The sequence below is a fragment of the Bos grunniens genome, chromosome 3, assembly GCF_055505025.1.
Source record: "Bos grunniens cultivar Pamir isolate PY7600 chromosome 3, Bosgru_T2T1.0, whole genome shotgun sequence".
Lineage (NCBI taxonomy): Eukaryota > Metazoa > Chordata > Mammalia > Artiodactyla > Bovidae > Bos > Bos grunniens.
In genome coordinates, this window is record NC_141167.1 from 54,928,557 (window position 1) to 54,950,904 (window position 22,348).

The 22,348-nt window shown below is 39.6% G+C and overlaps 1 protein-coding gene across 13 annotated transcripts in view; it reads left to right on the plus strand.

Annotated features, from left to right (window-relative positions):
- Window positions 1-22,348, plus strand: part of GIPC2 (GIPC PDZ domain containing family member 2) — a 99,978-nt gene that overhangs the window by 65,403 nt on the left and 12,227 nt on the right. For 12 of the 13 annotated variants that reach the window (XR_015160328.1, XR_015160327.1, XM_086390739.1 and 9 more), the window contains 2 exons: window positions 458-564; window positions 6,304-6,385. Coding sequence is in view for 11 of the 13 variants with exons in the window: in XM_086390739.1 (XP_086246865.1) it covers window positions 458-564; window positions 6,304-6,385 (189 nt within the window). In the remaining 2 variants the exon portion in view is untranslated. Of the gene's footprint in view, window positions 1-457; window positions 565-6,303; window positions 6,386-19,513; window positions 19,675-22,348 lie in introns of those variants that run through there. The other variant, XM_086390740.1, reaches the window with a different exon arrangement.

A 22,348-nucleotide genomic window follows, 5' to 3' on the forward strand; every position in this document is an offset into this window, starting at 1 on the left:
TAAAGTGTCAATCAGAAGGTAGGTCCTCAAATAATGGTGCCTCCATCCCTGTCTTCTATTAAGACATGACTCTTTCCCTTCTTCATAACCTTGATGAAGTCCAGCTGCACACCAACCTCTGCCTTCATGCCACATAGACTTCTTTACTCTTAGAATAAAACCAACTGTTTTAATTTTTGTTCCTTGTAACTTCCAGTCTTTCCCATCAGCACATTTCACATATTCCCTTTTCTTTTTTGTAGTCAGACCTCCCATACCTCTCTATCATTTGAGAGACTCTTGCATGAGAAAAATGGATGACAGGTGAATTTATTTTGGGAAATTCTATCAGGCATAGATTTTATAAAATTTTACAATAACTGTACAAAAATTTATGGTGGAAACTCCATTAGCTTTTATAGCCATCATTTGAAATTCTTAATATGTGTACCTTTCCCTATCCATTGTATTTTTATAGATATGGAGCCCAGGTCAAAAGCTGGAAAGTCATCAACAGGAAAGATTGGTACCGGAAGGGAGACACTTCGTCTGAGATCGAAAGGTCCTGCCACCGTGGAGGAAGTGGTATGTTAGGTTCACTTAATCCTTATTCGGCTTGGAAATGCATGAACATTCATGTTTGTCAGAGCTGAAAATAAAGGTAAAATCACAAGATTAAGTAAAAGGCTTTGTATTCTAATTAAGGCATGGTCTTTAATTCATTGTCTGCTTAGACAATATGAGTGTTATTGAAGGCATTTGAGAAGGAAATACAGAAACTAAGTGCGTGAGGAGAGATTGTGATACAGCAGTCCTCAGCTACCTGCAGTCAGTTTTTTCTAGAGTATACAGACATCTGGACTGCCTAAAAACTTAAATCAGCCAAAGCTCTCTGAGATCTAAGAAAAAGTCACTGAGCCACCTGTAGGAGTAAACAGATTTGAGATTTTGATAGTGAAAGATGATGTTCATGAAAACCAGTCTCCTCAGGCAAAGCATTTGATAATCATCTGGTCTCCTCTTTCATGTCCCACACCCCTTCCATCAGCAAATCCTGGTGGCTCCACCTCCACAGCAGACCAGAGCGACCAACTTCTCCCCACCTCTGGCCCCCGACTCTGACCCAAGGCAGCAACAGCTCATCTCAACTATTATGGTCACTAGTTCATGCTTCCTGCTTTCTCTCTCCCTTGCCTTCTTACCCTCTTTACCCACACAGCAACTAGGGTTATCCTTTGAAAATACAAATGAGATTGTTACTTTTCTGTAACAATCTGTTGGAAATCCTCTAGGGGGTTCCCTCAGAGTAACAAGCTAACATCCTCAGAAGGACCAGCATGATTTGACTGTGTGTTTCTACTCTGATCTCATCTCTCTCTCCTCTTGCCTCCCCCTGCTTCAGCCGCTTGAGTCTCTTTACTGTCCACAAACACTCTAAATGCATCCCTATCTCAGGACCTCTGTATGAGGTGGTATGTCTGGCTGAATTTCTGTCTTTGTCCCACCCTGTCTAACCTCTGAGCATAATATAATAGCAGTTCCTGCCACCTGCCCTCTGCCCAGTCTTCCTTACCCTTTATTTTCTCTAAGGCGCTGAACCTGTTGGGCCTCATTGGATCTTTGTTTCCTTTTTGTTCCTTGTCTTGTTCTCATCTGTCCTGATCACTGCCATATCTCCAGCACCTAGAACAATGCCTGACACTTCAGAGGAGCTCAGATCTTTGAATTTAATGAATTAGTGAGTGATTCATTTATGCTTGATGGGAGGAAGGGTTTTGCTGATTGGCTGTCTATGAAAAGGTCAGTATTTAAGTGAAAAACACCAGGAGAAGAGATGAATGGAGGGAAGGAAAGCAGAAGAAGAGGGCAGCAGTGGTGAGGATTCAAAGTGGCAAATGGCAGGCCTGCTCACCACAGGAAGACAGCAGTGATGAAGCCCTCCTGTGGGGGAGGCAGGACAGCAGGCTTCTGAGCTCTAGACTGCCTGCCTGAGGTGGGAGGGACGTGTCTGTGTATATGTACTGTCCTAGGGCGTCCAGCTGCTTGAAGAACAAAAGAGTGAGACAGATGAATGGTAAGGAGGCTGTTATTGTAGGATCCAGAGCTTGTGGGGGACGTTGTCAGGGTCAGTCATGGGTGTGGTTTGTTGGAGCAGATACTTAAGGAACCATGAGGCCAAGGTTGTCATCTTGAACGTTGGAGTCACCTAGGATGTTGTCAGTTTTGGGGACTCCAGAGGAAGATTCCGAGTTGGGTGTCTTGTTCCTGGGTGAATGAGTAGATTGAAATGGAGGCTGGTGACAGCGGAGAGGGCCGGGAGGGCCAGAAGCATTTTGAAAGTGAGAGATGATGAGGTTTGTGAAAAAACCCAGGGCAGTAACTCCTGGTCGTTTCAGAGTCTTTACTTTTTCAGTGCTCAGCCTGCTGCCTGGCATACTGCTGAAGGCCAGTAAGTGTTCATTGAACAAGTGAACACACCTAGGTGGAAGAAAGGAATCTGTAAGAGGGGGGAAGGAGCTGGGGGTCCCAGCTGTGCTCTGCAGTGGAGGCTGGGAGGGGAAAAGCACCGACCTTCAAACTGCTTGCATAGAAACTGGAGTCGGCAGGAAAAACTCCATGTCACTTCAGGAGGGAGGCTATCTTCTAACAGTTAACGTGGATCACATATATCTGTTTATTTATGAGCAGCAGTTGTGTATCAGGTGCTGGAATGAAAAAGAATAACTGAAGATCTGCCTGAGGAGGTGGGAAAGATTCATTCCAAGATAAACTCTAAATCTCTCTTCCTATTTGCATAGCCTGTTTCTTGAAATAGGGCAATTAAAATAGCTCATAATAAAGGGGGGGAAAAAACTAGTTTGGCACTAATATTAAATTTGATACAAATTTAATACCTATGATTTAATTTCAAACAGTAAAGATTTGAAACCATGCAGCTCATCACCTAGCACAAATTCTGAAAACTGAACAATACTCCACTTGCATGAGTTACTTGGTGTGTGTTTGTTGAGACAGGCACAGTCCAGGGGCTGGTAACACAAAGGTGATTAAAGACCTTGTTTTTCCTTTAAAGGGAAGGGGCATGAAAATAAACTGTTAAAAACCAGATTGTTTTGTAATGTCACAAGGAAGGGGCTAGCTGATGAGCTATAGTTAGGAATCAGTAAAGGGGGAAATTGGGAGAGTTGCCTCCATAAGAAATAGTTGAGTTAGTTACAGATGGAGAGAAGAGTGTTCTGGGCATGAAATGATAATGGATATGGGAACCTTGTAAATGTCTATGAGGCTGGAGTGTGGCTGCTGAAAGTATCTGGTGGGAGGTGTTGAGACTGGAGATAGAGGCCTGGGTCAGGGCGTGAAGGGTCTGTAAATAATGCTAAGGGTTGGGGCGGGTGGCTATTTAAAGATTGCAAGGGGAGCAGCAAGTCGGTTTTGTGTTTTAGAAAAATCCCTTGGTTCTAGGGATGGAATGCTGAACAGGGTAGATTTGCGAGGGTGAAGATTACAGGTGCGGAGACCCATTAGGAAATCTCTGCACATAAGAAAAGACGAGGGAGTATTATTCAGTCAAAAGAAGGAAATCCTGCCATTTGTAGGATGTGGATGGACTTGAACAATAGTGTAATATGTCAGAGAAAGACAAATATTGGATGACCTCAGTTTTATTATCTCCCCCTCTCCCATTCCAAACAAAACAAACCACACCTTGTGTAGAAACAGAGCAGATTGGTTGTTGCCAGAGGCAGGGAGTTGGGCAGGCGGGCTGGGTGACATGGATGAAAGGGGTCAAAATGTACAAACCTTCAGTTATAAGTAAGTCCTGAGAGTGGACTCACAGCTTGGTGATTATTGTTGATAATACTATATTATATATTTGAAAGTTGCTAAGAGACTAGATCTTAAAAGTTCTCATCACAAGGAAGAGAAAACTATGTGTAGTGATGGGTAACTAGACTTACTGTGGTGATTTTTTTTTTTACAGTATATACACATATAAAATCATTATGTTGTATACCTGAAACTAATAGTATATGTCAATTATATTTCAATTAAAAACAATTAGGACTGAACCCAGGCAATCAGAATGTGAATGGAAGAGGGTTGATGAAATCAAGAGCTGTTTAGAATAGTAAGATCTTGGTGGCCATTTTTGTGTGAGGAGTACTGATACTTGTTGCAATAACCTGCAATGTGTATCTGTATAAATGCAAAGATAAATACCTAAGTTACTTTGCATAGCCTGTCACTTTACGCAGACTATTCAAAATACATTGTAAATAAGTCAAGAGTGATATATCATGTCTCTTGTCTCATTGTTTTAAAGGCCTAGTTAATATAAATAAAAGTACATGAAAGTTGTAATAATATCCTCAAGGAAATAAAAATAAAATTTTAGTGTCAGATCAGATCAGTCGCTCAGTCGTGTCCGACTCTTTGCGACCCCATGAATCGCAGCACGCCAGGCCTCCCTGTCCATCGTAAAATGTATTTTAAAATAAGTTTTGAGAATATAAAACAACCTATATTTATGGCAGTATTCAAAGTATTATGAATTTTTTGCAACTTAATCTTGAATTCAATATTTGTACCTATGGTCACGCATTTAATATCTTTGGGCAGTTTTTTTCCCCAGCTCTGAAGTGATTTAAAACCAAATATTAAAATAAACATAGAACCAGACTTTACCAAATATTAAACCAAGATTTTTAAAGAACAATAAAATATATGTGATCATGTTTTTTCATAGAAACTTTTACTAAATAGTTAGGAAGAACAAAAATATTTTGGTACCCTTAATACACATATTATATATGTAATTGATAAAGAATGCATGCAGTAGTCTCTTCTTATCCACAGCAGACACATTCCAAACCCCTCAATGGATGCCTGAAATTGTAGATAGTACTGAGTTCTGTGTATACTGTTTTTCCTGTACATATATACCTATGATAAAGCTTAATTTATAAATTGGGCACAGTAAAAGTTGATGACAACTAATAGTTAAATAGAGCAAGTATAAAATGTACTATAATAAAAGCTATGTGAACGTGGTCTCTCTCTTTAAAGATTTTATTTTACTGGACTCACTCTTCTTGTGCGAATGTGAGATGATAAAATGCCAGTGTGATGAGATGGAGTGAGGCGCATGATGCCGGCATTGTGACGTAGCATTAGCCTTCTTACTCTAGGTCAGAAGGAGGATCATCTAGCTGTGATGATGGGGAAGGTTGGATCTCAGGAGCAGATGATGTTGATGGTTGGGGGTTCTGGGATGGAGCAGATGGTGTGAGGTTTTATCATATTACTCAATGGCACATAATTCAAAACTTAGGAACTGTTTATTTCTGGAGTTTTCCATTTAATATTTTTGGACCTCAGTTGACTGAGGTAACTGAGGAGGAAAGCAAAACCACAGATAAGGATGGGTGACTACGGTACAAATAATTAGACGTATGTGTTTAGGATGTTTTACTCTTGGGGTGAGTTCTGCCCTTTTCAAGGCACACAGGACCCCTTGAGATCTAGTCATGTCACATGGGATATCTTGCAGTCCCTTTAACTTGCTGTACTTTTCTATCAGACTCTGTGACCCCACATAGACTTCATGTCTCTGTTGTCTTCTATCTGTCCTGGTTTATCTGACACCAGTTAATTTTGAAAACACAGTTCTTAAGTCACCTTTCTGAAGTCTTCCTGGACTCTTAGAGATTTAAATTTACTTCCACTGGGACTTCCCTGGTGGTCCAGTGGTTAAGAATCTTCCTGCTTATGCAGGGGACCTGGGTTCTATCCCAGCTCTGGGGAGATCCCACATTCCGTGGGGCAACTAAGCCTGAGTGTTGCAACTACTGAGCCCATAATTCTAAGGTCTATGAGCTGCAACTACTGAGCCCTTGAACCTCGCCTAATGAAGCCCACACACAGCAAAGAAGACCCAGCACAGCCAAAAATAAATTAATAAATAAAAAAAATTTATTGCCCCTATGATGCCTCTGTACCTTTGACATCCTTTAGAAATTGTCCTTATTGTGGTTAAATAGCTATTTTTTTCACATCTCTCTCCCTTCTAGATTGCTAGCTACTTGGAGACAGCATTCCTAGTTTTTCTTCTTTGAATCTATAATACTTATCACAAACACTAAAAATAAGTATTTACTGTATTGATTTGTATTGAATTACAGGGCACATTCTAGATATATTTCCATTAAAATTAGCTGAAGTACACAACCAGGAACTGGCTCTACTTCAGATTTCCCCCATGTGTGCCTCAGCATTCAAGAGATTGCATGTAAAAATGTCTTATTTCTCTTTTCTTCGATAAAGCCTTCTGAAGCCAAGGAAAAGGCGATTGGAAAGGTTGATGATCTTCTTGAATTGTACATGGGAATTCGAGATACTGATTTAGGTAAGATCATACTATTTAAAAAAGTCATATGTCTTAATTTTATGGAACTTAATGCTTATTTATGTCTTGCTTGCATTTATAGTCAATTATACTTTTCAAGGTAAAAAGTGTTTGTGGAGTGATCAAAAGCATAATGAAAATGAAGATAATATATAAAAGTAAAAAGAACACTTGACCCTTATCCCTTACTAGTTTTTAGGCCTGAAAGCCAAGTCAACTTTTCTAAACCTCCAGGTTTTTTTTTTTTTTACAGGAAAATGTTTAACTATTTTTGAAAAGTTGAAGTAGGGCTGATCTTAAAATATTGTGTTTTAGATGTATAGCAGAGTGATTCAGTTATATATTGATATATATTTTAGATTCTTTTCCATTATAGGTTATTACAAGATATTGAATATAGTTCTCTGTGCTATACAGTAAATCCCTGTTATCTGTTTTATGTATAGTAGTGTATATCTGATAATCCCAAACATCTAATTTGTCCCTCCCTCCCTTTCCCCTTTGCTAACAGTAAGTTTGTTGTCTATGTCCTTGAGTCTGTTTCTGTTTTGTATATTAGTTCATTTATATTATTTTTTAGATTCCACTTATAAGTGATATCATATGATATTTGTCTTTGACTTACTTCACTCAGTATGCCAGTCTCTAGATATTAGCATATTTTTCTTTATCTGTCTTACTTCCACTCATGTTGCTACAAATGGCAATGTACCATTCTTTCCTATGACTGAGTAGTATTACATTGTGTGTGTGTGTGTATATGTATATATACATATCACATCTTTTGTATCCATTCATCTGTCAGTGGACACTTAGATTGCTTCGATGTCTTGGCTATTGTAAATAGTGCTGATATGAACACTGGGATGCATGTATCTTTTTGAATTAAAGAGTTTTGTTTTCATCTTTTCTGGATATATGCCCAGAATGGGATTGATTGCTGGGTTATTATTATTTTTAAATTAATTAATTTATTTTAATTGGAGACTAATTAATTTACAATATTGTAGTGGTTTTTGCCATACATTGGCATGAATCAGCCATGGGTGTAAATGTGTTCCCCATCCTGAACCCCCCTCTCACGTCCCTCCCCATCTCATCACTCAGGGTCATCTCAGTGCACCGGCCCTGAGCACCCTGTCTCATGCATTGAACCTGGACTGGTGATCTGTTTCACATATGATAATATACATGTTTCAATGCTATTCTCTCAAATCATCCCACACTCGCCTTCTCCCACAGAGTCCAAAAGACTGTTCTTTACATCTGTGTCTCTTTTGCTGTCTTGCATATAGGGTCATCATTACCATCTTTCTAAATTCCATATATATGCATTAGTATACTGTATTGGTGTTTTTCTTTCTGGCTTACTTCACTCTGTATAATAGGCTCCAGTTTCATCCGCCTCATTAGAACTGATTCAAATGTATTCTTTTTAATGGCTGAGTAATACTCCATTGTGTACCACAGCTTTCTTATCCATTCATCTGCTGATGGACATCTAGGTTGCTTCCATGTCCTGGCTATTGTAAACAGTGCTGCGATGAACATTGGGGTACACGTGTCTCTTTCAATTCTGGTTTCCTTGGTGTGTATGCCCAGCAGTGGAATTGCTGGGTCATATGGCAGTTCTATTTCCAGTTTTTTAAGGAATCTCCACACTGTTCTCCATAGTGGCTGTACTAGTTTGCATTCCCACCAACAGTGTAAGAGGGTTCCCTTTTCTCCACACCCTCTCCAGCATTTATTATTTGTAGACTTTTTGATAGCAGCCATTCTGACCAGCGTGAGATGGTACCTTATTGTGGTTTTGATTTACATTTCTCTGATAATGAGTGATGTTGAGCATTTTTCATGTGTTTGTTAGCCATCTGTCTTCTTTAGAGAAATGTCTGTTTAGTTCTTTGGCCCATTTTTTGATTGAGTCATTTATTTTTCTGGAATTGAGGTGCAGGAGCTGCTTATATATTTTTGAGATTAATTCTTTATCAGTTCCTTCATTTGCTATTATTTTCTCCCATTCTGAAGGCTGTCTTTTCACCTTGCTTATGGTTTCCTTCGTTGTGCAAAAGCTTTTAAGTTTAATTAGGTCCCATTTGTTTATTTTTGCTTTTATTTCCATTACTCTGGGAGGTGGGTCATAGAGGATCCTGCTGTGATTTATGTCAGAGAGTGTTTTGCCTATGTTTTCCTATAGGGGTTTTATAATTTCTGGTCTTACATTTAGATCTTTAATGCATTTTGAGTTTGTTTTTGTGTATGGTGTTAGAAAGTGTTCTAGTTTCATTTTTTACAAGTGGTTGACCAGTTTTCCCAGCACCACTTGTTAAAGAGATTATCTTTTCTCCGTTGTATATTCTTTCCTTCTTTGTCAAAGATAAGATGTCTATCAGTTCAGTTCAGTCGCTCAGTCATGTCCGACTCTTTGCGACCCCATGAATCGCAGCATGCCAGGCCCCCCGTCCATCACCAACTCCTGGAGTTCACTCAGACTCACGTCCATTGAGTCAGTGGTGCCATTCAGCCATCTCATCCTCTGTCATCCCCTTCTCCTCCTGCCCCCAAACCCTCGGGCATGTGGATTTATCTCTGGGCTTTCTATTTTGTTCCATTGATTTGTATTTCTGTCTTTGTGCCAGTACCATACTGCCTTGATGACTGTAGCTTTGTAGTATAGTCTGAAGTCAGGCAGGTTGATTTCTCCAGTTCCGTTCTTCTTTCTCAAGATTGCTTTGGCTATTCAAGACTTTTTGTATTTCCATACAAATTGTGAGATTATTTGTTCTAATTCTCTGAAAAATACCATTGGTAGCTTGATAGAGATTGCATTGAATCTATAGATTGCTTTGGGTAGTATACTCATTTTCACTATATTGATTCTTCCGATCCATGAACGTGGTGTATTTCTCCATCTATTTGTGTCATATTTGATTTCTTTCATCAGTGTTTTATAGTTTTCTATATATAAATCTTTTGTTTCTTTAGATAGGTTTATTCCTAAGTATTTTATTCTTTTCATTGCAATGGTGAATAGAATTGTTCCTTTATTTCTCTGTTTTCTCATTTTTAGTGATAGGAATGCAAGGGATTTCTGTGTGTTAATTTAATATCCTGCAACTTTACTATATTCATTGATTAGCTCCAGTAATTTTCTGTGAAATCTTTAGAGTTTTCTATGTAGAGGATCATGTTATCTGCAAACAGAGTTTTACTTCTTCTTTTCCAGTCTGGATTCCTTTTATTTCTTTTTCTTCTCTGAGTGCGGTGGCTAAAACTTCCAAAATTATGTTGAATAGTAGTGGTGAGAGTGGGCACCCTTGCCTTGATCCTGATTTTAGGGGGAATGTTTTCAGTTTTTCACCATTGAGGATAATGTTTGATGTGGGTTTATCATATATGGCTTTTATTATGTTGAGGTATGTTCCTTCTATGCCTGCTTTCTGGAGAGTTTTTTTTTTTTTTCTCATAAATGGATGTTGAATTTTGCCAAAGGCTTTCTCTGCATCTATTGAGATAATCATATGGTTTTTATCTTTCTATTTGTTAATGTGGTATATCACATTGATTGATTTGTAGATATTAAAGAATCCTTGCGTCCCTGGGATAAAGCCCACTTGGTCATGATGTATGTTGTTGGATTCCGTTTGCTAGAATTTCGTCAAGGATTTTTGCATCTATGTTCATCAGTGATATTGGCCTGTAGTTTTCTTTTTTCAAGGCATCTTTGGTTTTGGTATTAGGGTGATTGTGGCCTCATAGAATGAGTTTGGAAGTTTACCTTCCTTTGCAATTTTCTGGAAGAGTTTGAGTAGGATAGGTGTTAGCTCTTCTCTAAATTTTTGGTAGAATTCAGCTGTGAAGCCTGGGCTTTTGTTTGCTGGAAGATTTCTGATTACAGTTTCGATTTTGGTGCTTGTGATGAGTCTGTTAAGATTTTCTATTTTTTCCTGGTTCAGTTTTGGAAAGTTATACTTTTCTAAGAATTTGTCCATTCCTTCCAAGTAGTCCTTTTTATTGGCATTTAGTTGCTGATAGTAGTCTCTTATGATCCTTTGTATTTGTTTGTTTTTTCTTGATGAAAGTGAAAGAGGAGAGTGAAAAAGTTAGCTTAAAGATCAACATTCAGAAAACTAAGATCATGGCATCCGGTCCCAACACTTCATGGCAAATAGATGGGGAAACAGTGGAAACAGTGGCTGACTTTGTTTTTCTGGACTCCAAGATCACTGCAGATGGTGATTGCAGTCATGAAATTAAAAGACATTTACTCCTTGGGAGGAAAGTTATGACCAACCTAGACAGCATATTAAAAAGCAGAGACATTACTTTGCCAACAAAGGTCTGTCTAGTCAAAGCTATGGTTTTGCCAGTGGTTATGTGTAGATGTGAGAGTTGGACTATATAGAAAGCTGAGCACAGAAGAATTGATGCTTTTGAACTGTGGTGTTGGAGAAGACTCTTGAGAGTCCCTTGAACTGCAAGGAGATCCAACCTGTCCATCCTAAAGGAGATCAGTCTTGGGTGTTCATTGAAAGGACTGATGTTGAAGCTGAAACTCCAATACTTTGGCCACCTGATGCGAAGAGCTGACTCATTGGAAAAGACCCTGATGCTGGGAAAGATTGAGGGCAGGAGGAGAAGGGGATGACAGAGGCTGAAATGGTTGGATGGCATCACCGACTTGATCATGGGTTTGGGTGGACTCCGGGGGTGGTGATGGACAGGGAGGCCTGGCGTGCTGCAGTTCATAGGGTCACAAAGAGTCAGACACGACTGAGCAACTGAACTGAACTGAAATGAACTGTTGCGGTTTCTCAATTTTCATTTCTAATTTTATTGATTTGATTCTTCTCCCTTATTTTCTTGATGAGTTTGGCTAATGGTTTGTCTATTTTATTTATCTTCTCAAAGAACCAGCTTTTAGCTTTATTGAGTTTTGCTATGGTCTTCTTTCTTTTGCATTTATTTCTGCCCTAAATTTTATGATTTCTTTCCTTCTATTAACCCTGCAGTTCTTCATTTCTTCCTTTTCTAGTTGCTTTAGGTGTAGAATTAGGTTATTTATTTGATTTTTCTCTTGTTTCTTAAGGTAAGCTTATATTGCTATGAACCTTCCCCTTAACTCTGCTTTTACTGAGTCCCATAGGTTTTGGGTTGTTGTGTTTTCATTTTCATTCATTTCTATACATATTTTGATTTCTTTTTGATTTCTTCTGTGATTTGTTGGTTATTCAGAAGCATGTTGTTTAGCCTCCATATGTTGGTATTTAAAAAAATTTTTTTTTACTTTACAATATTGTTTTGGTTTTGCCATACATCAACATGAATCCCATATGTTGGTATTTTTAATATATATATATATATATATTTTTTTTTTTCCTGTAGTTGACATTTAATCTTACTCCATTGTGATCAGAAAAGATGCTTGGTATGATTTCAATTTTTTTGAATTTACCAAGGCTATATTTATGGCCCAGGATGTGATCTATCCTGGAGAAGGTTCCATGTGCACTTGAGAAAAAGGTGAAATTCATTGTTTTGGGGTGAAATGTCCTATAGATATCGATTAGGTCTAACTGGCCCATTGTATCATTTAAATTTTGTGTTTCCTTGCTAATTTTCTGTTTAGTTGATCTATCCATAAGTTTGAGTGGGGTATTAAAGTCTCCAACTATTATTGTGTTACTATTAATTTCCCCTTTCATACTTGTTAGCATTTGCCTTACATATTGCGGTGCTCCTATATTGTGTGCATATATATTTATAATTGTTATCTCTTCTCCTTGGATTGATCATTTGATCATTATGTAGTGTCCTTCTTTGTCTCTTTTCACGGCCTTTATTTCAAAGTCTATTTTATCTGATATGAGTATTGCTATTCCTGCTTTCTTTTGGTCTCCATTTGTGTAATATATTTTTCCAGCCCTTCACTTTCAGTCTGTATGTGTCCCTTGGTTTGAGATGGGTCTCTTGTAGACAGCATATATAGGGGTCTTGTTTTTGTATCCATTCAGCCAGTCTTTGTCTTTTGGTTGGGGCATTCAACCCATTTACGTTTAAGGTAATTATTGATAAGTATGATCCAATTGCCATTTACTTTGTTGTTTTGGGTTCGAGTTTATACACCTTTTCTGTGTTTCCTGTCTTGAGAAGGTCCTTTAGCATTTGTTGAAGGGCTGGTTTGGTGGTGCTGAATTCTCTCAGCTTTTGCTTGTCTTTAAAGCTTTTGATTTCTCCTTTATATTTGAATGAGATCCTTGCTGGGTACAGTAATCTGTCTTCTTTTTCTGGGACTTCTATGATTCAAATGTTGGGTGTTTCACATTGTCCCAGAGGTCTCTGAGGTTGTCCTCATTTCTTTTAATTCTTTTTTCTTTTTTCCTCTCTGCATCATTTATTTCCACCATTCTATCTTCCACCTCACTTATCCTATCTTCTGCCTCAGTTATTCTACTGTTGGTTCCCTCCAGAGTGTTTTTGACCTCAGTTATTGCATTATTCATTATTGATTGACTCTTTTTTTATTTCTTCTAGGTCCTTGTTAAACATTTCTTGTATCTTCTCAATCCTTGTCTCCAGACTATTTGTAACTCCATTTTGTTTTCAAGATTTTGGATCATTTTTACTATCATTATTCTGAATTCTTTTTCAGGTAGACTCCCTATCTCCTCCTCTTTGGTTTGGTTTGGTGGGCATTTATCATGTTCCTTTACTTGCTGAGTATTTCTCTGCCTTTTCATCTTGTTTAGATTGCTGTGTTTGGTGTGGCCTTTCTGTATGCCGGAAGTGTATGGGTCCTCTTTATTGTGGAGGTTCCTCCCTGTGGGTGGGGTTGGACGAGTGGCTTGTCAAGGTTTCCTGGTTCGGGAAGCTTGTGTCTGTTTTCTGGTGAGTGCAATGAAGTGTCCAGTAGTGAGTTTTGAGGTGTCTATGGGTTTGGTTTGACTTTGGGCAGCCTGTATATTTAAGCTCAGGGCTATGTTCCTGCATTGCTGGAGAATTAGCGTGGTATGTCTTGCTCTGGAACTTGTTGGCTTTTGGGTGGAGCTTGGTTTCAGTGTAGGTATGGAGGGCTTTTGGATGAGCTCTTATTGATTAATGTTCCCTGGAATCAGGAGTTTTCTGGTGTTCTCAGGTTTTGGATTTAAGCCTCCTGCCTCTGGTTTTCAGTCTTATTCTTATAGTAGCCTCAAGACTTCTCTATCCATATAGCACAGATCATTAAACATCTAGGTTAATGGAGAAAAGATTTTCCACAGTGAGGGACACCCAGAGATGTTTGCAGAGTTACATGGAGAAGAGAAGAGGGAGGAAGGAGATAGAGGTGACCAGGTGGAGTAGAGGGGGAATCAAAAGGGAGGAGAGCAAACTAGACAGTAATCAAATCCCTATGTGCTCTCCACAGCTGGGAACACCCAGAGAGGTTCATGGAGTTACATTGAGAAGAGAAGAGGGAGGAAGGAGATAGAGTTGATCAAGAGGAGAAGAGGGGAAGTCAAAAGGAGAGAGACAGATCTAGCCAGTAATCAGTTCCCTAAGTGTTCTCCACAGCCCAGAATACCCAAAGAGATTCACAGAGTTAAGTAGAGAAGAGAAGGGGAGGGAGGAGATAGAGGTAACCTGGGGGAGAAAAAGAAGAGTCAAAAGAGGGAGAGGGCAATCAAGCCAGTAATCATACTCCTAAGTAAAAATGGGTACTGAAGATTGGATTCTTAAAGGTACAAAATTGATAACAAATACCAAAAAGCAAAGATAAAAAATCTAGAGTAGAGGTTAGATTCTCAAAAATACAATATTAAAAAAAAAACAAAATCACAAAAATTATTAAAAATATATATGAAATTTGCTTTAAAAACAGGGTCTTTTTTCTGCAAGGTAATAATAGGTTATAAAAATAAAAATTAAAGGAGTAATAAGGAATTTAAAAGTAAAAAAATTTTAAAAATAAAAAAAAATGATAATAGTAAAATATACCTAGGAATTTCTCTGGAGCTGTTGTGGGCAGCATGGAGTCAGTTCAGTTTCAAATAGTTCCTTGTTCCAACTTATACTTCTCAAGGTCTATAGGCCCCTTCCAATAGAGTCAGTGCTAACTACAGGGTTTTAATCTGTTGCACCTGTCACTTCCAAAGTGGTTCCATCTGTTTATTTTGGCTTCTTCTGGGTGCAAGTCTCTTCAGTGTCTAATTTCCACCCTGGCACAAGGGGGTGAAGGCGGTCACTTATTTAGGCTCACTTTTTCAGTTGTGCTGTGGGGAGGGAGGAACACTGCAAACAAATATCACTGGCGTGTGTGGGGAGTGCTCACAGTGTCTGGGCCACATTGGGTTTGCCCCCACTCACGGCATGTGTGCTTTCCCAGTCTACACTGCTCAGGCTCCAGGTTGCTCTGCAGGGGAACTGTCTAAGGCAGGACCTGGGTTGCGTGCACTTCCCAGGTCTAAGCCGCTCAGGTTCAGGTTCTTGGGTACTCCACAAAGGCGTTTTATGCCCTTCCCAGGTCAGAGCAGCTCAGGTGACCAGGTGCTTGGTGAGTGCACTCTCCCCAGCTGGGCGGTGCGTCTTATCACCTCCCTGGTCCCAGCCACTAGATTTCATGGGTGCACAGCAGGAGCGCTGTGTGTCTTCTCTGGGGAGCTGATCTCTGGCTGCGGCCCTCCTGGCGGATGTCAACCATCCTGGATTCCAGGAAGACTTGGTTAGCAACTGGGAGCCTGCTCGTAGTTTGGTAGAGAAGGCTGTCTCTGGGGCCAAGATTGCCCCCTTCCCGCTCAGGCTGTCGCCAGCCTGCTTCTCTGCCTCCGGCGGGGATGGGCTGGTCTAGCTCTCCTCTGGTATTTCCTCAGTCCTTTGTTCTGTGAGCTGCCTGGCAGTGCCTTAGGCTAGAGCTTTTCACGGGAAGGTTCTCTCTCTCTCTCTCTCTCTCTTTTTTTCTCTCTGTCTCTGGCTATCCCGCAATTTGGGGTGCTATCTCACGTTAGCTCCCTCAGATTGTCCTCAGGGCATTCAGGCCTGGTCCTTACCCTAAGCAATGCAGCCCGCACCTCCCTGTTCAGCCCCCACTTACTGGTGGTGGATCCGAGCATCTGGGCTACTTCTCCATTGGGAGTTGTGGTTAGGCACATAATCTGTGGGTTTTATTTATTTTTTCCTTCCAGTTATGTTGCCCTTTGAGAATCCAAAACTCCCCACAGACCCGCGGGTGAGAGGGTTTTCTGGGGTTTGGAAATGTCTCCTCTTTTACAACTCCTTCCCCGGGATGGGTCTCTGTCCCTAACTCTTTTGTCTCTCTTTTTATCTTTAATATTTTTTCCTACCTCCTTTTGAAGACAATGGGCTGCCTTTCTGGGTGCCTGGTGTCCTCTGCCAGCATTCAGAAGTTGTTTTATGGAATTTGCTCAGCGTTCAAATGATCTTTAGATGAATTTGTTGCGGAGAAAGTGGCCTCCCCGTCCTAGTGCTCCACCACCTTAGGACTGCCCCTCCGGATTGCTGGGTTATATGGTAGCTCTACTGTTAGTTTTTTAAGGAACCTCCATACTATTTTCCACAGTGGCTGCACCAATTTACATTCTCACCAACAGTATAGAAGGGTTCCATTTCTTTCACACCCTTCCCGGCATTTGTTATCTGTAAACTTTTTGATGATGGCCATTCTGATTGGAGTGAGGTCACCACATTATAGATTTGATTTGCATTTCTCTGATAGTTAGTGATGTCAAGCATCTTTTCATGTTCCTGTTGGGCATCTGTTTGTCTTCTTTAGAGAAATGCCTATTTAGGTCTTCTGTACCATTTTTTGATTGGGTTGTTTGTTGTATAGCTCTCTTAAACTTCAGATTTTAATCTACAAATAATATTTTCTGCATAAGCTGTTTTTTGTTTTATGGACTTAAATAATATATATGATAATAGATGTTAACTTGATTTACTGTGGTGATCATTTAACAATATGTTGAGTTCAGTTCAGTTGCTCAGTCGTATACAACTCTTTGTGACCCCATGGACTGCAGCATGCCAGTCTTCCCTGTCCGTCACCAACTCCTGGAGTTTACTCAAACTCATATCCATTGAGTCAGTGATGCCATCCAACCATCTCATCCTTTGTCATCCTCTTCTCCTCCTGCCTTCAATCTTTCCCAGCATCAGGTTCTTTTCCAATGAGTCAGTTCTTTGCATCAGGTGGCCAAAGTATTGAAGTTTCAGCTTCACCATCAGTCCTTCCAATGACTATTCAGGACTGATTTCCTTTAGGGTTGACTGATTGGCTGTCCTTGCAGTTCAAGGGACTCTAAGAATCTTCTGCAACACCACAGTTCAAAAACATAAATTGTTCGGTGCTCAGCTTTCTTCATAGTCCAAATCTCACATCCATACATGACTATTGGAAAAACCATAGCTTTGACTAGACAGACCTTTGTCGGCAAAGTAATGTCTCTGCTTTTTAATATGCTGTCTAGTTTGGTCATAGCTTTTCTTCCAAAGAGCAAGTATCTTTAAATTTTATGGCCCAAATCTGCAGTGATTTTGGAGCCCCCAAAAATAAAGTCTCTCACTGTTTCCATTGTTTCCCCATCTATTTTCCATGAAGTGATGGGACTGGATCTCATGATCTGAGTTTTCTAAGAATGAATGCTGAGCTTTAAGCCAACTTTTTTACTCTCCTCTTTCACTTTCATCAAGAGGCTCTTTAGTTCTACTTTGGTTTCTGCCATAAGGGTGGTGGTCATCTGCATATCTGAGGTTATTGATATTTCTCCTGGCAATCTTGCTTCTAGCTTTTGCTTCATCCAGCCCAGCATTTCTAATGATGTACTCTGCATATACGTTAAAAAAACAGGCTGACAATATATGTTCTTCTTGACATACTCCTTTCCTGATTTGGAACCAGTCTGTTGTTCCATGTCCATTTCTAACTGTTGCTTCTTGACCTGCATACAGATTTGTCAGGAGGCAGCTAAGGTGGTCTGCTATTCCCATCTCTTGAAGAATTTCCCACAGTTTGTTGTGATTTACACAGTCAAAGGCTTTGACATAGTCAATAAAGCAGAAGTAGATGTTTTCCTGGAACTCTCTTACTTTTTCGATGATCCAGCAGATGTTTGATCTCTGCTTCCTCTGCCTTTTCTAAATCCAGCTTGAACATCTGGAAGTTCATGGTTCACATACTGTTGAAACCTGGCTTGGAGAATTTTGAGCATTACTTTGCTAGCGTGTGAGATGAGTGCAATTGTTCAGTAGTTTGAATATCCATTGGCATTGCCCTTCTTTGAGACTGGAATGAAAACCGACCTTTTCCAGTCCTGTGGCCACTGCTGAGTTTTCCAAATATGCTGGCATATTGAGTGCAGCACTTCACAGCCTCCTCTTTTAGGATTTGAAATAGCTCAGCTGAAATTTTATCACCTCTACTAGCTTTGTTCATAGTGAATGAATGCTTCCTAAGGCCCACTTGACTTCACATTCCAGGATGTCTGGCTCTAGTCCAGTGATCATACCATTGTGGTTATCTGGATCATGAAGATATTTTTTGTATAGTTCTTCTGTGTATTCTTGCCACCTCTTCTTAATAGCTTCTGCTTCTGTTAGGTCCATACCATTTCTGTCCTTTATTGTGCCCATCTTTGCATGAAATATTCCCTTCAGTTCAGTTCAGTTCAGTCACTCAGTTCAGTTCAGTCACTCATTCATGTCCGACTCTTTGCGACCCCATGAACTGCAGTACACCAGGCCTCCCCATCCATTACCAACTCCAGGAGTCCACCCAAACCCATGTCCATTGAGTTGGTGATGCCATCCAACCGTCTCATCCTCTGTCATCCCCTTCTCCTCCTGCCCTCAATCTTTCCCAGCATCAGGGTCTTTTCCAATGAGTCAGCTCTTTGCATCAGGTGGCCAAAGTATTGGAGTTTCAGCTTCAACATCATTCCTTCCAATGAACACCCAGGACTGATCTCCTTTAGGATGGACTGGTTGGATCTCCTTGCAGTCCAAGGGACTCTCAAGAGTCTTCTCCAACACTACAGTTCAAAAGCATCAATTCTTCTGTGCTCAGCTTTCTCTATAGTTCAACTATCACATCCATGCATGACTACTGGAAAAACCATAGTTTTGACTAGACGGACCTTTGTTGGCAAAGTAATGTCTCTGCTTTTTAATATGCTGTCTAGGTTTTCATAATAATATTCCTTTAGTATCTCTAATTTTCTTGAAGAGATCTCCAGTCTTTTCCATTCTATTGTTTTCTTCTATTTCTTTGCATTGATTACTGAGGAGGGCTTTCTTCTTTCTCTGTGCTTTTCTTTGGAACTGTACATCCAAATAGGTATATCTTTCCTTTTCTCCTTTGCTTCTTCATCTTTGCTTCTCTTTTCTCAGCTATTTGTAAGGCCTCCTCAGACAACCATTTGCATATTTGCATTTCTTTCCTTGGAGATGTTCTTGATCACTGCCTCCTGTACAATGTCATGAACTTCCATCCATAGTTCTTCAGGCACTCTGTCTATCAGATCTAATCCCTTGAATCTGTTTGTCACTTCCTCTTTATGATCGTAAGGAATTTGATTTAGGTCATCCCTGAATGATCTTGTGGTTTTCTTCAATTTAAGTCTGAGTTTTTCAGTAAGAACATATTTAACAATATGTACATATTTAAAAGATATGTATGAAAAAATTTTGTAAATGATGTATGAAAAGAATTTAATACATCAGATTTAATGGATAAATTATATATTTATTACAATATTAAAGTTGTACCCATCTAATAAGATTACTAAACCTTGTGAACAACAAATCACATAAAGAAAGTAGACACACTTGGTGTGTGACTAACAAGGCCATTTGAGCATTCTGTGCATTTCTTATTTCATCATTAGAATGTCAGTGTTGACTTATCTATTAAGACTCTATCAGTTGCAAATAACAAATGAAACAATGAACTCAAGAAATCTCCAACTGGTTTAAGGGGAAAAAGGAGGGAAAATGTCTTGGTTCTTACAGCTGAAAAGTTCAGAGGTAAATCCTGCTTCAAAAATGGTTAGATCTGGAGTTCTCATGCTGTCATCAGGATGTGGTTTGTTTTCTCTCAATTCTGGCTTCATTTCAAGTCTCCATGGTATCCCCTAACAGCTTCAGACCTTCCCTCATGGAGCCACAATGACAGTCATGGCTCCACCCTCTACAGCCTCCTGATGGCAAGCACAACAGGAGAGGGGGAGGGCCTTTATCAAGCCATTCAAACAAAATGCTCAGAATTGTCTCATTGTCTCAAGTGAACCAGTCACAGAGACCAAGAAAGTGGTTAGGTCTGGGTCACAGGCTCTGTCTGTGGAACAGAGAGAGACTCTGAAGTACAAGGGCTGAGATTGTGAAGGTCCTGGCCTCTCCCATGTTGAAGCAAGATGATAAATTAAGAGTTCCCTTTAAGAAGGGCAAGTGGGTGCTGGGTGGGGAAATAGTGAATGGGCATGATAGTGGTGGGGTTTGTTACCTGTCTGCATCTGTGTGTGTTGGCATGAGTGTGTTTGTATCAGATATTTAATAAATTTTTTAAAGTCAAAGACTTGGAATATTTGATTTACTTGTTACCAGGTAAAGTATTTTACTCTGCATCAGCTAGGAATGTTTAAAACTCATTCTTCCTTTTCTACTTCTACTCATCTTCATTTTTTCTTATAGAGTTTATCCTAATTTCTTCCCTGCCTGTCTGAACTTTAAAACCAAAATTTATGTTGGCTATACAGATGATGTAATTAAAAAAAAAGGGGGTACTCTTTTCTAGTTCCTTAAAGAGAAATATAAAATTTGCATATAATACCTCACTGCTATACACGGATCCAAAGTTAGAGCTGAGATGATCCTATAGAAAAGAAGTGCTTTAAAACATTTCTCCCAATCTATTTGTATTTGGAAAAATATAGAGATTTGCATAAATGATGTGGGCCTGTAACAGTTATAAAATGAACTTGCCAATGAGAGTAAAGGGGATTTAGAGATGTCAATGTTCTTAAACTTAGGTGAAGTGAAAGTTGCTCAGTCATGTCCAACTCTTTGCTTTACTACCCCAGAGACTATACAGTCCATGGAATTCTCCAGGCAAGAGTACTGGAGTGGGTAGCCTTTCCCTTCTCCAGGGGATCTTCCCAACCCAGGGATTGAAACCAGGTCTCCTGCATTGCAGGCAGATTCTTTACCAGCTGAGCCACAAGGGAAGCCCAAGAATACTGGAGTGGGTATCCTATCCCTTCTCCAGCAGATCTTCTTGACCCAGGAATTGAATAGGGGTCTCCTGATTTGCAGGCCAATTCTTTTCCAACTGACGTATCAGGGAAGCCCGCTTAAACTCAGGTAGTATATGTTAGAAAAATAATATATCTCTATTCAATTAAGAGGTTTTCATATTGTATAAATATTGTAAGATTCAGGCATTAGGGTATCAGTTGCTGGGTCTTGATAAGCTTTAGGAGAACCACACTTTAAAAAAATGAGAACTTAAAGCAGTGCTCAGCTTTAGAACTTGATTTTGGGTATAGGTCCTATTGCTACTTAAGTATAAATTAGGCATAGCTAAATAAATTATATTTAACAATAAAACTTTTGTTATTAAAATATACAAGTGTATAGGGAAGAGTGTTGGGCAATGGTACAATAATTATAGATGAATTAAGAAAGAATCTTAATTAAAATAAGATCCTTACTTTAAGGATCAATTTTCTTTCACTTTGACAAATTCAGGGCACTAAACATTTCTCACAAATTCCTTGTAAATTAACTAGTAATCACTTTATAAAGTTAATTAATCATCTGTAGCAAATTCTCCAATGACACAAAAAGTCATTATCATTATACATGATTAGCAATGTGATCAGTCACCTAGGGAGGTAAAGTTTAAGGAAAGTAATTATTTGGAGAATGTCAGCCATTGTTAAATTAGGAGTTTCTCTCATTATTCATATCTGATTAGCATGAAATATGAATCACAAATGTGACACTGATTCAACAGACAAATGAATATACTTGTTTGTATTCCAAGTATTTCTTAGCTTTCAGAAATGTTAAGTCTTAATGCAAATTACATTGGTATCATGTTATTTTGGAGTTGTTAATATGCTTTTGTTAAAAATTTTAAGAAGTAATATGGCAATAAAAGGACTAAAACCTGAAACACTATCCTCAGAAAAGCACTAGTATGTGTTTACCATTCAGTTAAGTTCAGTTCAGTCGCTCAGTCGTGTCCGACTCTTTGCGACCCCATGAATCACAGCACGCCAGGCCTCCCTGTCCATCACCAACTCCTGGAGTTCACTCAAACTCACGTCCATCAAGTGAGTGATGCCATCCAGCCATCTCATCCTCTGTCGTCCCCTTTTCCTCCTGCCCCCAATCCCTCCCAGCATCAGAGTCTTTTCCAGTGAGTCAACTCTTCACATGAGGTGGCATTAGGAAATGGCAAACAATTTGAATGAGTTTATGAAGGGCTCCCCCGGTGGCTCAGTTGGTAAAGAATGCAGTCAGTAAAGAATACTTGCAATGCAGAAGACCCTGGTTCGATCCCTGGGGTGGGGAAGGTCCCCTGGAGAAGGGAATGGCTGCCCACTCCAGTATTCTTGCCTGGAGAATTCCACGGACAGAGGAGCCTGGCAGTCTTTTTGCGGGGTCGTAAAGAGTTGGACACGACTGAGCAACTAGCACTGTGTTCTTCTACTGCTGTGAAGGGAATAGTACGTCATTTGGCTGTAAAGTTGTGACCTATTTCACAACCAACCCAATGTCAGTTGGTGTGGCTTGCCTTGGAATGTTATCCATGGGAGAAAATGGTTTCTGGAAGATTTTGAGTCCTGTAAGACCTTATATGGGATTGACCTAACTTAAAGGAAAGTTGTCAAGCAAGTTTCTTCATGAATATTTAAGGCAGTAGTGTAAATTGTATATGGAACTACAGTAGGTTCTGATGATACCAGTTTA